At 66.4% G+C, this 16345-nt stretch overlaps 2 protein-coding genes across 3 annotated transcripts; both read right to left on the bottom strand.

Annotated features, from left to right (window-relative positions):
• Positions 1 to 39: 39 nt before the first annotated feature.
• CHLRE_12g497300v5 (uncharacterized protein) lies at positions 40 to 3744 on the bottom strand. Of its 2 annotated transcripts, none has more exons than XM_043068024.1 (6): positions 3343 to 3744; positions 2878 to 2990; positions 2349 to 2414; positions 2074 to 2202; positions 1688 to 1914; positions 40 to 1278 (listed from the first exon to the last, which is right to left on the bottom strand). In XM_043068024.1, exons 1-6 carry the CDS (start codon positions 3434 to 3436, stop codon positions 771 to 773), a joined length of 1137 nt encoding a protein of 378 aa, XP_042918341.1. In that variant the 5' UTR covers positions 3437 to 3744; the 3' UTR covers positions 40 to 770. The 2 variants fall into 2 exon arrangements, with proteins under 2 accessions (XP_042918341.1, XP_001702364.1); XM_001702312.2 differs by having other exon boundaries at positions 3343 to 3457.
• A 620-nt stretch (positions 3745 to 4364) lies between these two features.
• CHLRE_12g497350v5 (uncharacterized protein) lies at positions 4365 to 16274 on the bottom strand. Its single transcript, XM_001702311.3, has 24 exons — positions 15979 to 16274; positions 15824 to 15877; positions 15530 to 15636; positions 15054 to 15154; positions 14596 to 14777; positions 14186 to 14394; positions 13788 to 13877; positions 13394 to 13522; positions 12914 to 13179; positions 12514 to 12650; positions 11936 to 12183; positions 11446 to 11646; positions 11119 to 11243; positions 10792 to 10891; positions 10182 to 10481; positions 9448 to 9987; positions 8947 to 9166; positions 8478 to 8677; positions 8050 to 8122; positions 7382 to 7884; positions 6854 to 7159; positions 6130 to 6582; positions 5664 to 5886; positions 4365 to 5305 (listed from the first exon to the last, which is right to left on the bottom strand). Exons 1-24 carry the CDS (start codon positions 16109 to 16111, stop codon positions 4800 to 4802), a joined length of 5406 nt encoding a protein of 1801 aa, XP_001702363.2. The 5' UTR covers positions 16112 to 16274; the 3' UTR covers positions 4365 to 4799.
• Between the last annotated feature and the right edge of the window lie 71 nt (positions 16275 to 16345).

The following is a 16345-nucleotide window of genomic DNA, read 5'->3' as shown; positions in this document are numbered from 1 at the left end:
GCGCACCCTATTGCTGAAACTCGTAAGCTGCTCGAGAAAAAATGCTTGTGGTTACATCATGCTTGCCGTGTGGCACCACCGCTGACCGGGACAATTAGAGCCCAGTCTGCGTGTGCGCCACCATCCGGGTAAAAATATTTGACGACCTGACCAAATCCTTGCGTGTCAGCATCCTCAAACAACCAACGTTGAAACAGATATACACTACCCGAGTTTCTCCGACTCCTTGACGGTTATCTCTCTTTCCGCTCCTCCCGTCCTCCGCTCCCAAAATCTCTTGATGCGCTCCGTTGTCCGCCCATCTTCAGGGGGGTCACGCTTTATCATACCACACATACACTGCAGGCCACTTGAGTGCCCACGTCGCCTCGTCGGGGCCTTAACCAGCCCAACTGTGGCGTTGCGCATGTGCGCGTACAGTCAGTTTGAAACATTAACGTACATGTACTGCCTCTGAACCAAAATCGAGTGTGCTTGCTATCTCGGTCGCCTGTCTAACCTAGGGCGCCTGGCGTGCTCCTGCTGCCGTCAGAAAGGCGGCTTCCTACGGCGCCCCGTTCAGGGCCGCCGCCGCCATGACTTGCTGCCATCGCCGCCGCATCTATGACGACCGTCAGCCGTCACAGCGTAGAGCGCGCCTGCAGGTCGCCACCTCCTCTCCTGCTGCTGCTGCTGCTGTCGTTGCTTACCGTATCCGCTAGCACGGCTCTAGCTCCAGCTTTGGCTCCCGTACGGAGCCGCCGCCGGTGCGCGAGCCACTGCGAGCCCGCTTACGAGCGGGGGGCGGGCAGGCGGCGGGTCGAGGTGGTGCCGGTGCGGCCGAAGGCCGGCGCCGAGAAGGTCAGCGCGGTGGCGGTGTACGGCTTGATCTGCAGCTTGGACTGGATCCAGCCGTTGCGGCCGTCGAAGCCGCCCACCACCACATACACCTTGCCGTAGCCCTTCTTGGCCAGCTCGCGGGCCACGGCCTCAGCCAGGGGGCCGTAGCGGTCCAGCAGGATCACCTTGGTGCCCGAGTTGATGCGGCGCAGCGAGGCAATCTGCAGCGCGGTGGTCTGCGCCTCAATGTCCTGGGGGTTCTTCAGCTGGCTGCGCAGCTTCTTGTCCTCCAGCGCGGCGAACTCCACCTCCAGCAGCTTGGAAGAGGCGGCGCCCGGCACGTCAGGCACGCCGCTGGCCTCCTTCTCGCGGATGGCGCGGATGTCGATCAGCACGCTGCTGGCGTCGTTGACCACGGTGTCCAGGGCAACAGCGGAGGTCATGTCGCCGGCGTAGCCGCTGTTGAGGGAGAACGGGGGATGGTGCGAGACTGTGAAGCCATGCCCAGGTAGCAGGATGGACTCGGGCTGCACTACACCGCTGGTCCATCACGCACAGCTGCAGTGCGTAGCACCACTGTTTGATTGCACTACGAATGACGCATGCTACTACTCTGCCATTACCACCTGTGAGAGCAACCGCCGGTGCCCTCCAGCTCTGTCCACCGCCGCCCCACTGGCTTTCACCGCCCACCACTTTGACACGAACCGTCCCAGGCTGGTCCGCCGCCTGCCCTCCCCATCCCGGCCCCAACCGCATCCTTTGTCTGCCCTCCCATTGCACATTACCCCGCCGCCTGCCCTCCCCATCCCGGCCCCAACCGCATCCTTTGTCTGCCCTCCCCTCCCCGTGTCCACACCGCCCTCACCGGAAGGCGCCGAAGAACAGGGGGCTGAGGTAATACAGCGCCACGGCGCCCAGGCCGAACTCGCCCAGAGTGACGGGGTCGGAGGTGGCCAGCAGGTCCACCAGGCCACGGGCCACGGGGGTGGCCACCGAAACGGCGCTGCCCGCAACGTCACCCACAGTGCCGGCGGTCTTGCTCACCGCCGACAGGTCCACGCCGGTGCTCTCCAGCACATCAGACACAGTGTTCTGTGAGGGAGTGGTTCCAGGGGCGCGGGTGTGCGGGAGCGCATTAGTGCGGGTTGGGCGTGGGAGGCATCTCAGTGTCTGCAGGGACCCGCTTTTGGCGGCATCCCGGGGGCGCTGCAGCAGTAAGGTACGGGGTATTATCTGATCCGCTGCTCTCACCGAGATGGCGGGGGCGGCGGCCTCAAGGGCAGGCGAGGCCAGCTCCACGGTCTTCTTGGCAGCCTCCACAACCACGGGGCCAACGGCGTCAACCACCTCGCGGGCATAGGGGGCAGCCACGTCGTAGCCCTGTGAAGGCGAGAAAAGAGGCGTGAACTGAGGGCATAATGGACAGCCAGGTAAGCCTGTAAGCAGTGAAGGCTCCCCACACACACACCCGCCTCCGCTTCCCAGGCACATCGCCTGCGAGCCCCCAGCAAACCACGCCCGCTTACGTCCTTCAGGATCTTCACACCGCTCTGCAGGGTGGTGATACCGGCCTTGACGACCTCGCCCGTGGCCTGCGTGTGGATGGTTTAGGCAAACCGAGCTCAGCCGTGTCCCGATGGCCCACCGCTATGCAAACCTCTTGAAGTTCATAGAGTGTGTATTACATCAATTGTAGATAGGAAGCGTGCACACTGGTCACACTGACATTTGCAGCAAAGATTGCAGACAGGCCCGCTCACACGCTCGCCCAAGGGGTGCATGCCATCAAGATTTTTTGCCTCCACCGTTTTCAGGTAACTTCAGGAGACTTTTAGTCGCACGGGCTTAGGTGCTTTGCTTGCATCCGAAGCAAGCCAAGTCTAAAGCTGTCGCGTGGCTGGAGCGCTGAGTCTCCCCAGACCCCATGTGTGCAGGTATCCCAGAAAAGCTTCTTGACGGGCGGCTGCAATGAGAGCGCGCCGGGCGCGTCTCCTGCTTCTTTCCTGATGATCAACGGCTTATGCAACACCTGACGCAAGCCCGGGCCCCACGCACCTTCACGGCGCCGACCACGCTCTCCACAGTGGAGTCCAGCTCATCAGCGCGGGCAGCAGACGCCTGCAGCAGGACGGAGCTGGCGACCAGGCCGGCCGCGAGAGTCTTCGGCGCTGCGGGGTTGACCAAGATAAATACAGGGGCATCTTTAATAACTACTTTGGTAATCTGCTTGAGCTAAACGAGCGACTGGGCCTTCGCACAGCGACCCTTGCGCCTCGCCCAGTCGTTTTGGAGGGAGAGCTTGAGCTGGGCGTTTCGCTGGGGACCCCGCGGATTAAGCGATGAATGAGCCACTTGATGATGTTCAGGTGGCTTACTGCTGACCAGGCCCAGCCGTGCGCTGGCTCAGCGACGAATCAATGCACGCAAGGGCAATCATCCGCTTGCTGCACACGAGCTTGGCCAGACGTGTTCGAGCCCGAATCAGACGCATCGCCATAAATCCAAAGCCTCAGGGCTCACCGGCGGTCTTGGCCTGAGTACGCTGCTGAGCGAAGACCTTCACGGCCGACCGGGCCGGACGGGCCGCGAGGCGAGGAGCGTTAGCAAGCTGCATTTTCAATATATGGCGAGGAACTAATAGTACCTAAAAGTAGGAAAAAGGGATCGCGCGTGCCCTAACTCAGCGCTCGCGGTGGATGGGATGGCAGAGATGAAGCCGTTTCCGAGTCGGCTTCGCATGCGCAGTTACCGGCCTATCATAGGATGAAAGAAGTAATTTAGTACTCAGTTTTGCCTGGCCAAGACGCGTGAAACCGTGTAAGACCTTCTGTGTATGCCCTGGCATCCCCGGCCTTGCGGCAACCTGTGCAAGGGCCTGAAGCGGAAGCAACCTAACGGAGCCTCATGCGTTCGAGTAGCCCCAGATATTGTGCATGTATGAAGCGACTCTAATTGTGTGTCACAAGTGTTGGGGCCACCCTAGGTCGGTTGGGGGTGAGACGGGGTGGGGAGCAGGGGAGGTGGGGAGCTTTTGGGTCCAACCCACCCTGGCGTGACAGGACGCCTTATTGTGGCTTATTGTGGGGCTTTGGCGGGCTTCGGCTTGGCTTCGACTCATGCGTGTAACGCTATGAAGGTCGGCAGTCAATCAGGGGGTGGGTGTTTCTCTCTGGGCCGGAGACGGTCCCTCGCGGCGTGGGTACGGTGTGCCCCCGCTTGTCGGACTGTCCCTTCAATTGTAATTCGCATCCTTACTGTGAGTGCGGGGGGTTGGGTGGGGGTTGGGTGGGGGGTGGAACAGCAGGAAGGCAGGTCCACTCCCTAACCCAGCGGTACCTGCATCCGTGTCGCCCAGGGCCCCAGGCCGCCAGGCGGGGTGGAGCCGTGGAGGGCTACAATCACTGCCGGCCTGGTGGAGTGGGCCCGTGTCCATCGAAGGAAAGTGAATACTGCGGGCGGTTCTACCGTGCTGCCAGACGGCTGGGCCAGGCAAAACAAAAGCGGGAGGCAGAGCCGCGGAGGCAGACGCTGGCGGAGCGGAGACCCAAGCGTGTCTAACATGGCGTCAAATAACCTCTGCCAGTACCGTAGTAGTCCGGCGGAAATGCGTTGATACCGATGCAACGGCCTGACAAAGACTCCTGTACGGTAGTGCGGGGATGTATTCCGTGGTAGCATGCCAAACGCACAACATACGACAGGCAAGCAAAGGACAGAACAACGCACCAAATCTTCAAGCCTGCAGGCCTTAACTCATACAGGCACTTATTGATCCGCGTCCCACACCTTCGGTCCCTCAGACGTGCACCAACGGGACGTGGGCGCAGCCCTCATTTCCTTCAGGGGCCACCTTCCTTGTTCGCCGCCTGTACCGCGCCTCTCAAACCTACGCATAATCTAGCGCTTGGACCCGTGCTTCCGTCATCCCGAGCTGCCGTGCAAATGAGGACACATCTCCCAATGTCCCTACCACTAAATCACTCCGAGCTCGCGGTTCCCCGCGTGCCCCGACCCTTGCGCCCCGCCTTCGGCGGCGCCGGAGCCGGCGGCGCCGCCACTGCCGTCGCAGCCCCACCCTGCTCTTCCTCCGCCCCTGCGCCATCGGCACCGAACGGCAGCCCTGCGTTTGGCTGCAACGCCGCCAGAGCCGCAAGCATTTGCCGCGCTGCCTCCCGGCTCGCCGCCTCGTCCTCCTCGCTCAGCTCCTCACCCTCCTCGTACTCGCCCATCGCCTCCTCCGCCTCCGCTGCCGCCTCCTCCGCCTCCTCGTACACCTCGCTCGCCACCTCCATCAGCTCGGACACGACGCTTGCCGCCGCCGCGAACGCCTGCTCCTCGCGCGCCGTGCCCACCGCCGCGTCCGCCGCCGCCATGGCGTCTGAGGCGTCGCGGCGCAGCTGCTGCAGCAGGCGGCCCAGCTCGCTGCCGTCCTCGCCGTCCTCGTTGGCGCCGGCCAGGTCCGACACGGACTCGCCCTCGAAGCCTGGCCGAGGGAGAGAGAGTTTGTGTGTGATTGTGTGTTTGTGTGAGTGTATGTGTATATGTACGTGTATGTCTTTGAGGTAACGTGGGTTGGGGTTCGCAGTGCAAAGGAGGGAGAGCCATTGACAGAGAGCCAGTCGATGGGCTGGAGCAGCGGCTGGGAGGAGCTGGCACAGCCCCCCACCGCCCCCACTCCCACTCCCGCACAAGGATCACGCGCACACACGCAGCGGGCCCTGCCCAACTCCAACAGCCACTCAACAAAACCTGGCCCCCTGCCGCTGCCCTGTCCCCTGCCCCAGCCCCCTGCACCTCCCTAATCGTCCCCTGCACCGCGCTCTGCGCGCCTGCGCACTCACCCTGCGGCCGGTAGCCGTTGGCCAATGCCAGCATGGCGTCCAGCACCGCTAGCTCACCGCCCAGCACCTCGGCCGGCGGCACGCCCTCCGCCTCCGCCGCCGCCGCGCGGTCCGCCACGGTGGCGCGCACCGCCTCCATGAAGCGCTCGCTCAGCGCCAGGCCGCCGGGCAACACCGGCACCTCGTCCTCGTCAGCCTCGTCCACGCCGGCCGGCAGCTCCATCTGCAGGGGGGAAGGGTGTGGGGGGCAGCGCACAGGGTGGTGAGATCAAGAAGTGAGGGCCGTGGTGGCGGCAGCTTCAGGGGTCGTAAGCCAGCGCTGCCGCTTCCAGCAGTAGCGCGTGCCAGCTTGAACGGCGGGACACAGCCGCAGCCCAACTCCGCGACTGGGCTTGGAGCTGCTTCCTACTCTCCAACCCCTCCAACGCAACCCCCAAGACTCCCAACCCGCCCCGCTTGCTCTTACCTCCTCCCGCTCCGCCAGCGCGCGCAGCTCGCCCGCGATCCACTCCACGCCCTCCAACCCCAGCCGCTCCTGCAGCGCGCCCATGTCGCCCGCGTCCAGCGCCGCCGCCACCGCCTGCTGCTCCTTGCTCCACTTGGGCTTCTTGCCCGCCTTCAAAGCCGCCTCCGCGCCCTGGTACGCGCGCTGCAGCGCCGCCTGCTGCGCCTCCGCGTCCTCCAGCCCCAACACCAGCGCCGCCCGGTAGCCGCGCTCCGCCTCACTCAACAAGCGCTCGTCCGCCTCGTCCGGCGTGTCGCCGTCGCCCGTGTTGATGCCGCCCTCCGCCTCCAGCTCCAGCAGCGCCTCCGCCTGCCGCACCGCCTCCTCCGCCAGCTCGCCGGCCACCCCAGTCAGCGCCGTCTCGTGGTCCACGGCCGGCTCCAGGTCCTCCTCCGTCAGCATCTCGGCCGCCTCCTGCGTGTGGGAGACAGGGGGGCCGGGTGCCGGGGGCGGCAGGGGCGGGCGCGTGATGCCAGGTGGTGGTGGGCACTCAAGTCCTGTCACGCGTGTCCCTGACGCATGCCCATACACACGCACAAACGCACATGCTCGCATGCAGTGTGTCCATCCTTTCTTTGGGCTCTCCAACACGAGCCATACATATACATACGCCGTATGGGCGGACTTCATTTTTTGTCTTCTCAACACACACATACACACATGCAAGGACACACATAGCACGCACCGCCTCATCCATCTCGCCGCGCGTCTCATCAATCTCGTCCAGGAAGTCTAGCACCTCGTCCTCGCCCCAGCCCGCCGCCTCGCGCGCCGCCGCCGCCAGGTCCTCGCCCGCCGCCGCCGCGTCCAGCCCCACCGCCGCCGCGTACGACATGGCGGCGGCCTCCGCGGCCTGCAGCTTGCCGAGCGCGGCCTCCACGTCCTCGGCGGCGGCGTCCATGCCTCCGGGATGCGCGGCGGCGGCGGCGGTGGACACGGCGCGCAGCTGCTCCAGCACCGTGGCCTTGTCAGCGATGCGCTGCAGCGCAGCCTGTGTGTCGAGGTTTGATGGGCAGGGGTGCAGAAGAAGGCAAGGCAGGAAGGCGGCAGCGAGTTTAGGGAGTGGTGACGGGCGTGGTGCTGTGTGGTAACGTGTGTCAGCACGCAGGCAGGGAGAGGCCAACGAGATGGCTGCAAGCCGATGCCACTTATGCCGCAGCACCGCAACACACAACCCGCCCCCGTGTCGCCATCCCGCACAACCCGTACCCACCGCGTCGTCCTCATCCACCACGCCCGCCGCCCGCATCTCCGCCAGCGCCGCATTAGCCGCCTCCGCCAGCACCACCGGCGGCAGCTCCAGCATCGACTTGGCCTGCCACTCCACCTCCGCCGTCAGGTCCTGCAGCTCCGCGTCCGCCCGCGCCTCCTCGGGCCTGGCACCATCACCCGAGCCCGAGCCCGCGCCGCCCGCCTGCCACGCCTGCGGCGCCGCCACCGCGGGTAGCACCGTCACGGTGCCGCTCTCCACCAGCGCCGTCTCCAGCGACGACATAAGGTCCACGCGCTCCTCGGCCACGGTGTCCGACGCGACGGCGGCCTCCTTGGCGGCCTCCTCCAGGCGCGCCGCGTCGCGCTGCTCAATGGTCTGCGCCAGCAGCGCCGCGGCGGCGGGGCCGGCGACCAGCCGCACACGCTCTAGCGCGTTGGCAACCGCCGCCTCCTGCCGCGCTGCGGCGGCCTTGGCCTCGGCCTCGGCACGCACCTCTTCCACGTCTGCGAGAGCAAAGGGCGCGTTGGCCGACTTCAGTGAGCGCCGTGGGAGGGTGGTGGCGCGATGCCGGGTGCACGGGTATGAGGGTCAGCGTCAACGCCAACGTGCACACACGCAGACAGGGCTTCGTTTTGTTGGGTTTCTAGCACACGAACACACGCCCGCACCTGCGGGCCGCGTGTCCAGGTCGTCCATCCAGGAGTCGTCCTCGTCGGCGTCCCGCTGGAACAGCCACTCCAGCTGGAGGGGGGTGGGCAGGCGGGGCAAAGGCAGGGAGGTGAGGGGATTGGCAGCGTCCAAGCTGCTAAGGACAAAGGGAAGCAGCAGGCGCAGGGGTTACAGCGGGTACAGGCGAGTGGTGGAGTGGGGCGCGCCAGAGTGGTAGTGTGCAAGAGCACGGGACCATCCTTTGGGGTAGCGTGCGCGACTGGGCGTACGGCATCACGGCAGGCAGGGCAACGGGACTGCAGCAGGCGGAGGCCCCCGCTGCCGCTGCAACCCGCTGGAGTGCAGAGCCGTTCTTGTCATGGTTGCCGGTATGTCGCAGATGTTGCTTACAATAGTCGCTAAACCGTGTGATGTGCAGCCCCCTCACCTCCTCAGCCTCCTGCGAGGCGGGGTCCTCCTCATACCCGGCGAACAGCTCCTCCTCGCCCTCGCCCTCCTCGCCCTCCTCGGCCTCCTCCTCGGCCTCGTCCGTGGAGGCCGTGGCGCCGGCCTCGCCCTCGCCCTCCTCCGCACCGCGGATGTCTTCCACGTCGGCGTCCAGCGTCACATTGGCCATGTTGCCGGCGGCTGCGCAGGACAAGTACACACACAAAATATGCGTTACCGTATGATGTATGGTAGCACATGTCTTAGTTAGCCCAAACAGGCATGTAACCATGCCGTCACTGCGACGCAAGCCCCCCTCGCCCAGCCGCCCCCCCCCCGTTGCTGTTCCCCTGCCCCTCGCATGACTTGTCCTCGGAAATCATCACCACCCCCACCCCCACCCCCACCACCGCCTTTCCCCGCCCTCCATACACACACATACACGCACACGCTCCGCCTCGGCGACTCACCCTCCCACTCCACCGCCGCCACCTCGTGCCCGCTGCGGCCCAGGACGCTCTCGCGCGTGCGCTTGCGGCCGCCCAGCGCCGCCGCCAGTCCGCTGTAGAGGCCGGGCGGCACCGCCAGGCCGGCGTCCTCCATGGCGGTGATGATGCGGTCGGCGGCCTCGGCGTCGGCCTTGGCGGGGCTGAGGCAGATGTTGGCCAGCGTCACCATCATCTCCGTCAGCTGAGAGGCGGAGGCAGATGGGGGAGGTGGGTGGAAGGGTGGAAGGGACAGGAGAGGGGAGGGGGGGTTATGGGTGGGAGGGGGTATGGGAGGCATTTGAAGGGCCGCAGACACGCGCGCGGGCCAGGCCCTGGGCAACCCACGGCACCTGAAAGCCCATACTTTGCCGAGCCCGCACATCCCGCCTTCCGCCCCTACCCGTCAGGACTTCCATTTGGCTTCTTCGCCGCCCGCGCCCTCTTGTCCCTCCCCTGACAGGCACACGCACACGCCACGCCCACCTGCTCGGAGCTGACGTCTCCGCCCGCCTCCAGCACCGGCAGCTGCTCCGCCAGGTCGGCGGCGCAGCGCGGGTGCGCCTCCACCACCGCGCCCTCGTACAGGGCCAGGAAGTCCGCCGCCGAGGGCACGCCGCCCACCGCCGCCCACAGCCCCAGCATGCGCAGAGCCACCACCATGCCCGCGGCCTCGTTGAAGCGCGAGGCATCAAAAGTGCTCATCGCCAGGACCTGGTCCAGAATGGCCTCGTCATCATCCACCTTCTGCATCTGGATGAACTCGCGGCCGCGGCGGTTGGCGCCGGGGATGGGGCCCAGGCCGTCGCTGAGCGGCGCGTCGTCGTCCAGGCCGAGCTCGGCCAGCTCGTCGTCCTCCTCATCGTAGTCGTCGTCGTCCTCGTCGCTGACGCGGCGCTTGCGGCGGCGCTTGTTGCGGGAGGCGGTGGCGGCGGCGTCCAGGCCGGGGCCGGAGATCATGTCCACGGACTCGAGCATGTCGTCGGCGTCGTCGTCCTCCTCCTCGTCCTCCTCCTCGTCCTCGTCCTGCGGCCAGTCGGCAGTGGCGTGTGTGTGCATATGTGTTCATGAGGCGCGGGATCATACGCCGTTGCGTGGTCAGCGGGCAAGCAACAAGCGCAGAGCAGCGCACGCTTGGATGCTCACCCAGCGCCCCCACGGCACGGAACCCAACCTGCTACGGAGCCGCCCCCGCCCCCGCCCCTTGCAGCCCTGCCCACCTCATCAAGGTCATCCAGCCGGATCAGAGGCAGGTCCTCGTCATCATCATCCACGTCCACATCCACGTCATCGTACTCATACTCATCCTCCAGCTCCTCCTCATCCTCCACCTCCGCCTCCTCGTCCTCCTCCTCCGCCTCCTCCGCCTCCGCCGCGCCCCGAACGCGCAGGCTGTCGCGCTCCTGCATCTCGCCGGTGGCGGCCAGGCGGCCGCGGGCGGCGGCGAAGAAGGTGGGGCTGTCCTCAATGGAGTCGCCGCCCTCAAAGGTGCCCTCGTCCGCGATGATGCTCGCCACGTTCTGGGGAGGAGCGGGACAAGGGGAAGGGGGGTGGAGGAATGCAGGTGGGATAGGAGTTGCGTGGTGATGGAAGGGAAGTGCAACAGCGGTTCAGCGGAAAACAGATAGGGGTTGCGAGGTGAGGCACAGCAGTGGGAACCGGGTAACAGATCGGGGTAGGCGAAACTGCGTGTTGGGGCTGGCGTCACAAGCCTCGAGGCTGCAGATGCAGGTGTCGGGGGGGCTGGCCAGGGGGCCAGGGGGCTGTCGAAGCGCAAACAAGCCCAGCACGACACAGCCTGCCCCGCCCCAAGACCCACACACGCCTCACCGGGTCCAGGCCTGTGGGGCCGTCGTCGTCGTCGTCGTCCTCCATCTCGTCCTCCTCCGCCTCGTCGTCCCACAGGAAGTCGTCGTCACCGCCGGACTCCCTGGAAGCAGCGCGGGGAGGGCAAGGCGTTGCTGGTGCTGAGGAGGGCTGCCGTTTGCATGGTGGCATCAGGTGAACTAGGGAAGGGAGCACTCCAGCGTAGTCGTTGGCATGCCCAGAATTGCGGGCAGCAGCCAGGTGCACGGTACACACATGCCAGGCAGAGTACCCCCGAGGCCCCCCAGCGCATGAGCTACTTGCGGCTATAGGTCCAGGCGGGAGACTTACTCGCGGGACGCAAGCGCGGCGGCCTTGCGCGCCGCGCGCAGCTCCGCCTCCTCCCGCGCCTCCAGCTGCGCCGCCAGCTGCGCCTGCATCTCAATCACGCCCGAGGGCAGCTTGGTGCGGCGGTCCTGAGGAGGAGGCAAAAATGATTGCAGTAACTCAGCAGCAGAAGGCTCAAGGCTTGGAAAGCACGGCCTGCACTGCTTGGGATGAACCCCTACGGCTCCTCGTATCCTCGTCCACTGCCGGTGTGCCTTGCGGCGCCCCCACAACACTCCCGCATCACTCGGCACCGCGCACCGCCCGCCGCTGCGCCACCCCCATCCCCACCTTGACCAGCTTGAGCAGCTGACTCCTGGTGCTGCTGCTGCTGCCGCCCGTGGCGCTGGCCGGCACCTCAATGCCGGCGCCGCTGAGCTCGGCCCTCAGCTCGGCGGTGGTCATGCGGCTGGGCGGCACGAACAGCCCGTCCGCCGTCACCACGCAGCCGCCCAGGCCCAGCACCACACCGTCCACCTCGCGCCGGCTCGACTGCAGGAAGCGGCGGCAGGCCGTTGAAGGGTTAGAAGGATTGCGGGGCGAAAAGAGCAGCTGGGTCGGACCGGCTTGCAGTCCATGGGCAACTCACGCCCTCCCTCCATCCGCGTATCCTACACCCCCACAGCGCCATACGTCGGCCCACCCACTCCCCTCGCTTCCCATCCCCAGCTCCCGTGCCCGCCCCTTCTTGGCGCTATCCCCGCCTTCCAGCCGACACATATGCACGCACAGCCCCCCACACCGTCTTCCACGGACGTCCAAATCCCCCTCCCCTCCTCACCATGTCGGCGTCCTGCATGAACTGCAACACGCTGGCGCGCTGGCCACGCCGCTGCCGCATGGTCTCGTAGTGCGCCTGCAGCCACACCGTCAGCGCGGTGCGGCCGCCGGCGGCGGGGCCCGGCAGCGCGTCCGAGGCGGCGGGCGGCAGCGTGACGCTCTCGCGCGCGTCGTCGAAGGAGGAGCTCTCGGAGCAGTCACGCAGCACACGCAGCGCGTCGATGGGGCGGTCCGACACCAGCAGGCCCACTGCGGGGTGGTCATAGCGGTGGTGGTGTTGGTGGTGTTGGTGGGTTTCGTGGTCAGGAAAGAGGAGTAGAACACCAGATGCAGGTGTTGGCGGTGAGAGTGGTGGTGGTGAGAGTGGTGGTACAGTTGGCATGGCAACGCTGTGGCTCCAGCAGCTGCTACCTGCGCGCCTGTAATCCTACCACTGCCACAGCCGGCGCCGCCCCCATCCCTTCCCGCAGGCTGCCTCCCTACCCCTCGCCTTCTCGCGCAGCCTCCTCTTGCCGCTGGCGACCTCCCTCCTTCCCTCCCTCCCTCCTTCCCTCCCTTCCCTCCAGCAGCCACACTCACCCACGAGGCGGCCCAGGTACTTCTTGCGCAGCAGCGCGGGGCTGCCGTTGGCGCGCAGCAGTGTGTCGTAGGCGCTGAGGGCGCCGTCCAGGTCGCCCACAGCCGCGAACGACTCCACCATGGCCGCGTACGTCTCCCTGACAGGCGCGTGCGGGCAGGCGGAGCCGTTGGGTACATGTGCATACGTGTTGATACGTGTGTATGCGTGCAGACACGGCATAGGCGGCACACGCGGGCCGCCATCGAGGAGAACGACCTGGTCGCACGCCACCGGCGTCTGGCGAAGACACACAGGCCGCATGGCAACCATGGCCGCGCCACCTCACCTCCCCGCCCCAGGCCCCATACAGCCCCTACACAGCCGCGACCCCGCCCATCAACACAGCCGCCGCGCACTCACTTGCCGGGCCGCAGCCCGCGCGCCACCATCTCCTCCCGCAGCACCACCAGCAGCTTGTCCAGCGAGTCGCCGTCCAGCACCAGCCGCCGCCCGCCGGCCGCCGCCGCCTCCTCATCGGCGTCCAGGCCGTCCTCATCGCCCGCCAGCGCCGCCGCCGGGAAGGCCCCGCCCAGCGGTGCCAGGCGCAGGCCGGAGGCCAGGCCCTTGAGCAGCGCGTTGTAGGTGGAGGCCCGCGGCGGCGAGAAGCGCGCGTCCGTGTAGAAATTCTGTGTGTGGGCGTGAGCGGGTGGGAGTAGAGGTGGCGGGGAGGAGTGAGGGTAGTAACCAGGTTTGATGATGGGGTGCAAGCCGCGCCATGGGTTGGAAGTAGAGCCCTCCGCCAGCCCTGAGCGGCCCCACAAGGCCAGCCTCGGCATCTGGCATCGTGCCCGAACCCCACTCCCGGCCCCCACACCGCGCACCCCACAGCCGCCGCCGCACCTGCAGCATGCTGCGCGCCCCCTCCACGCTGCCGCGCGCCGCCTCCAGGCGCACCAGCGTGTCGTACTGCTCCGGGCCCACCGGCAGACCCGCGTCCAGCAGCCGTTGCATCTCGGCGGCGGCCTCGGCCTGTGGGAGGACATGAGAAGGGGCGGGCATGACTACGTAGGCGATGGCGCTGGGAAGGAAGGGCGGGGATGGGGGTCTACAGACGGGCGTTATTTGCTCGGACGCACTCCCCCCCCCCCACGCACACACAAACAGGTAAGAGCTCAACTGCGCACAGGGGCGCGCATAAGATGTGGCTCCGGGGCGCCACAAGCGCGCAGCACTTTCCCATCTCCCGCATTCCATTTCCATTTTCATGACCATCCCCACCCCTGCTCATCCACACCTGCAGGCCCTGTTTGCACAGCTGCTCGATGACCAGCGCCGCCAGCTTGTCGTCTGGCTTGAAGCCCGCAGCGTAGCCCTCAGACACAACCTGGCGGAGGAAACGCGAGCAAGACAGGGCTTACAACAGGTTTGGACACAGGCACTCAGCATTCTTTTCAACATCGAACCGCCAGACCGCCAGGCGCACGGGCACACGCACGCAACTGTACCCACAACCTCTGTCCTTCGCCAAGTCTAATTAAAACACGGTATTCCTCTCTTGTCCTGTACTCTCGCATGCTGGCATGCACAAACCACGCGCTCGTTCCCGCCCCCTCGCTCCCCTCCCCCCTTCACCTCCTTTCCCCTCTCACCTCCAACCCTCCAACCCCTCCTCCCCCCTCCTCGCCCTCGCACCTGCATGGCCAGCGCGCTGTAGCGCAGCCTGAACAGCTCCTTGGCCAGGAACACGAAGCCCAGCTGCGGGTTGGCGTTGCGGCCGGCTGCGGCGGCGTCCTGCTGCGCCACCCACATCTGCAGTGCGGCCATCAGGTCGGGCGCCTCGCCGTTGCAGGACAGCGCGCCGTGCATCAGCGCCACGTACGTCTCCGGGATCCACTCCACGCCTGAGGGAGGACATAGAAGGGAGTCGAGGGAAGAGAGGCACCGCACGCCGTACGCCACACGGCACGGGTTCAAGGTCGGGAGCCGACTGCCAGGCGCAAATCGCCCCACGCGACGGCCCACTTAGGACTGTCAAGCCGAACGCAGCCCCGGCGCCAACACCCCCACCCCTCCTCACCCCACCCCGGCCCCTAAGCGCTCACCGAACGTCTGCTTCGCCTCCTCCGCCACGCGGCGCGCCGCGCGGCCGTCGCCGACCACAATGTGGGAGTAGGCCCACACGTGGATGGCGCGTGCACCCGGCTGAAGCCCCGCGTCAATCATGGAGTCAATGATACGGCTGCACTCGGCCGTCAGGCCCCGCGCGGAGGCAGCCAGCAGCGACCTGGGGGGCAGCGCCGTGTGTGGGCGTGCGGCGCGCAGTCCGTTACCAGGCCCGACCAAACCGGGCAGCCCAGAGTGGGGGAGGTGGTGAGGAGTGGGAGGAGGGCGGCATGCGGTGCCGCTGGGGCACACGTGCCATACGTGCTCAAGGCCAACTACCCCACGGCGCCGCCCTGCCAGAGCCAAGGCACCCGCCCAAGCCGCCGGTGTGGGCGGCGCCTGCATGCACCGCCCACAGCCCACGACACGACGCCAAATCACGCCGCCGCCGCCGTACCTGTGGAAGTTCAGGCGGCGCGGGTCGTCCTCGCCGCCGCCGATGGCCGCCTTGCGCGCCTCGTCCTCCGCAGCGGCACGCGCTTTGAACTCCTCCAGCACCTGCACACAGCCGGGAAGCGTGCACACAGGCGTGCGCCCATGCAAAATCAGCAACAGGCGGCACTGACCCCGCAGGCCACCGCAACGGCTGCGTGCGCCGCGGCCTCGGCGCGCCGCCCGGTCCGGTGCACTGCACTGCACTGCCCGCCCCGGCCTTGAGGCAGAAGCTCCAGGTGCGAGCGCCCCCTCACCCCAGCACCAGTCCGCAACCTGAGTGGTACGCTTCGTACCCGTGGTCATGGCGTGCTGCTCGCCCGCACGGCCCCGCCCCGGACGTTGCCCAACACGGCGTGACTGTCCCCTGCCCCAGCACATTCGCCCCAGCACCAGCCAGCCGGCTTGGCTGCCAAATACCCTGTCGCCGCTGCTGCCTACCTCCAGGTCCACTTGCTGGCTCTGCAGCAGGTCCCGGGCCTCCTCCTGGGCCTTCTCCTTCTTACTGCGGCGGCCGCGCCTGGGCGCTGCGGGGTCCTCCGCAGGAGCTGCACGCGAGAATCGTCAGCAAGGGCGGTGGCCTGAGAAGAATGCGGATTCGGTATGAGACTAGGCGTCTAAGCCCTGCCGCAAGCCTCGAGGCTGGAGCCAAGAGCAGTAGGGTGCAGAGGCACGGTTGGCTCTCCGGACGTTGCGGTGCGTGGTGCACACCCACGCGTGCCTGCCCAGCCTCACCTTCTGGCTCCTCGCTCTCCGCTATCTCCGGGGCCGGCTCGTCGGTCTTCCGAGCTGTAAACATGCATGCAGACAGCGCCCAAGGTTAGCGAGCCATGCGCGAGCTGTGAATTGTGACCGCGAAACGCAGTCATTTTGTTGCGGGCAGAACTCACGTCGACCACGCTTTGCAGCATGTGCGCACACAATCCGTGACGGCGTATACGTTGGCGGTAGAATTCCTCGCAGTCGCCAGCCTATAGCAATTGGGGCGAGACTTGCGCCGCAACTCGGGCCCCCGAGCCTCATAGGCCCCGACGCACGTAATCCTAACAACATGGTTGTCTTATGGATAATTCAGTAGGTGGTCATGTATTCTGCTTGCTCCACAAAAAAGAATGCGCAAGCGGCCCCAGTTGTGCGCCGTTTGGCCTTCGTTTGGTGTCTTTGCGCAGACCGCTACATACACAACTGTATTGGCCAAACCGTGCATATTCAATTCACAGGGTTGACTGGCGTGGCCAATACCCCCCGTGTGTTCAA

This window comes from Chlamydomonas reinhardtii, chromosome 12 (genome assembly GCF_000002595.2).
Source record: "Chlamydomonas reinhardtii strain CC-503 cw92 mt+ chromosome 12, whole genome shotgun sequence".
Lineage (NCBI taxonomy): Eukaryota > Viridiplantae > Chlorophyta > Chlorophyceae > Chlamydomonadales > Chlamydomonadaceae > Chlamydomonas > Chlamydomonas reinhardtii.
The sequence above is the reverse complement of the archived record's forward strand: the minus strand, read 5'-3'. Positions and strand labels throughout refer to the sequence as shown.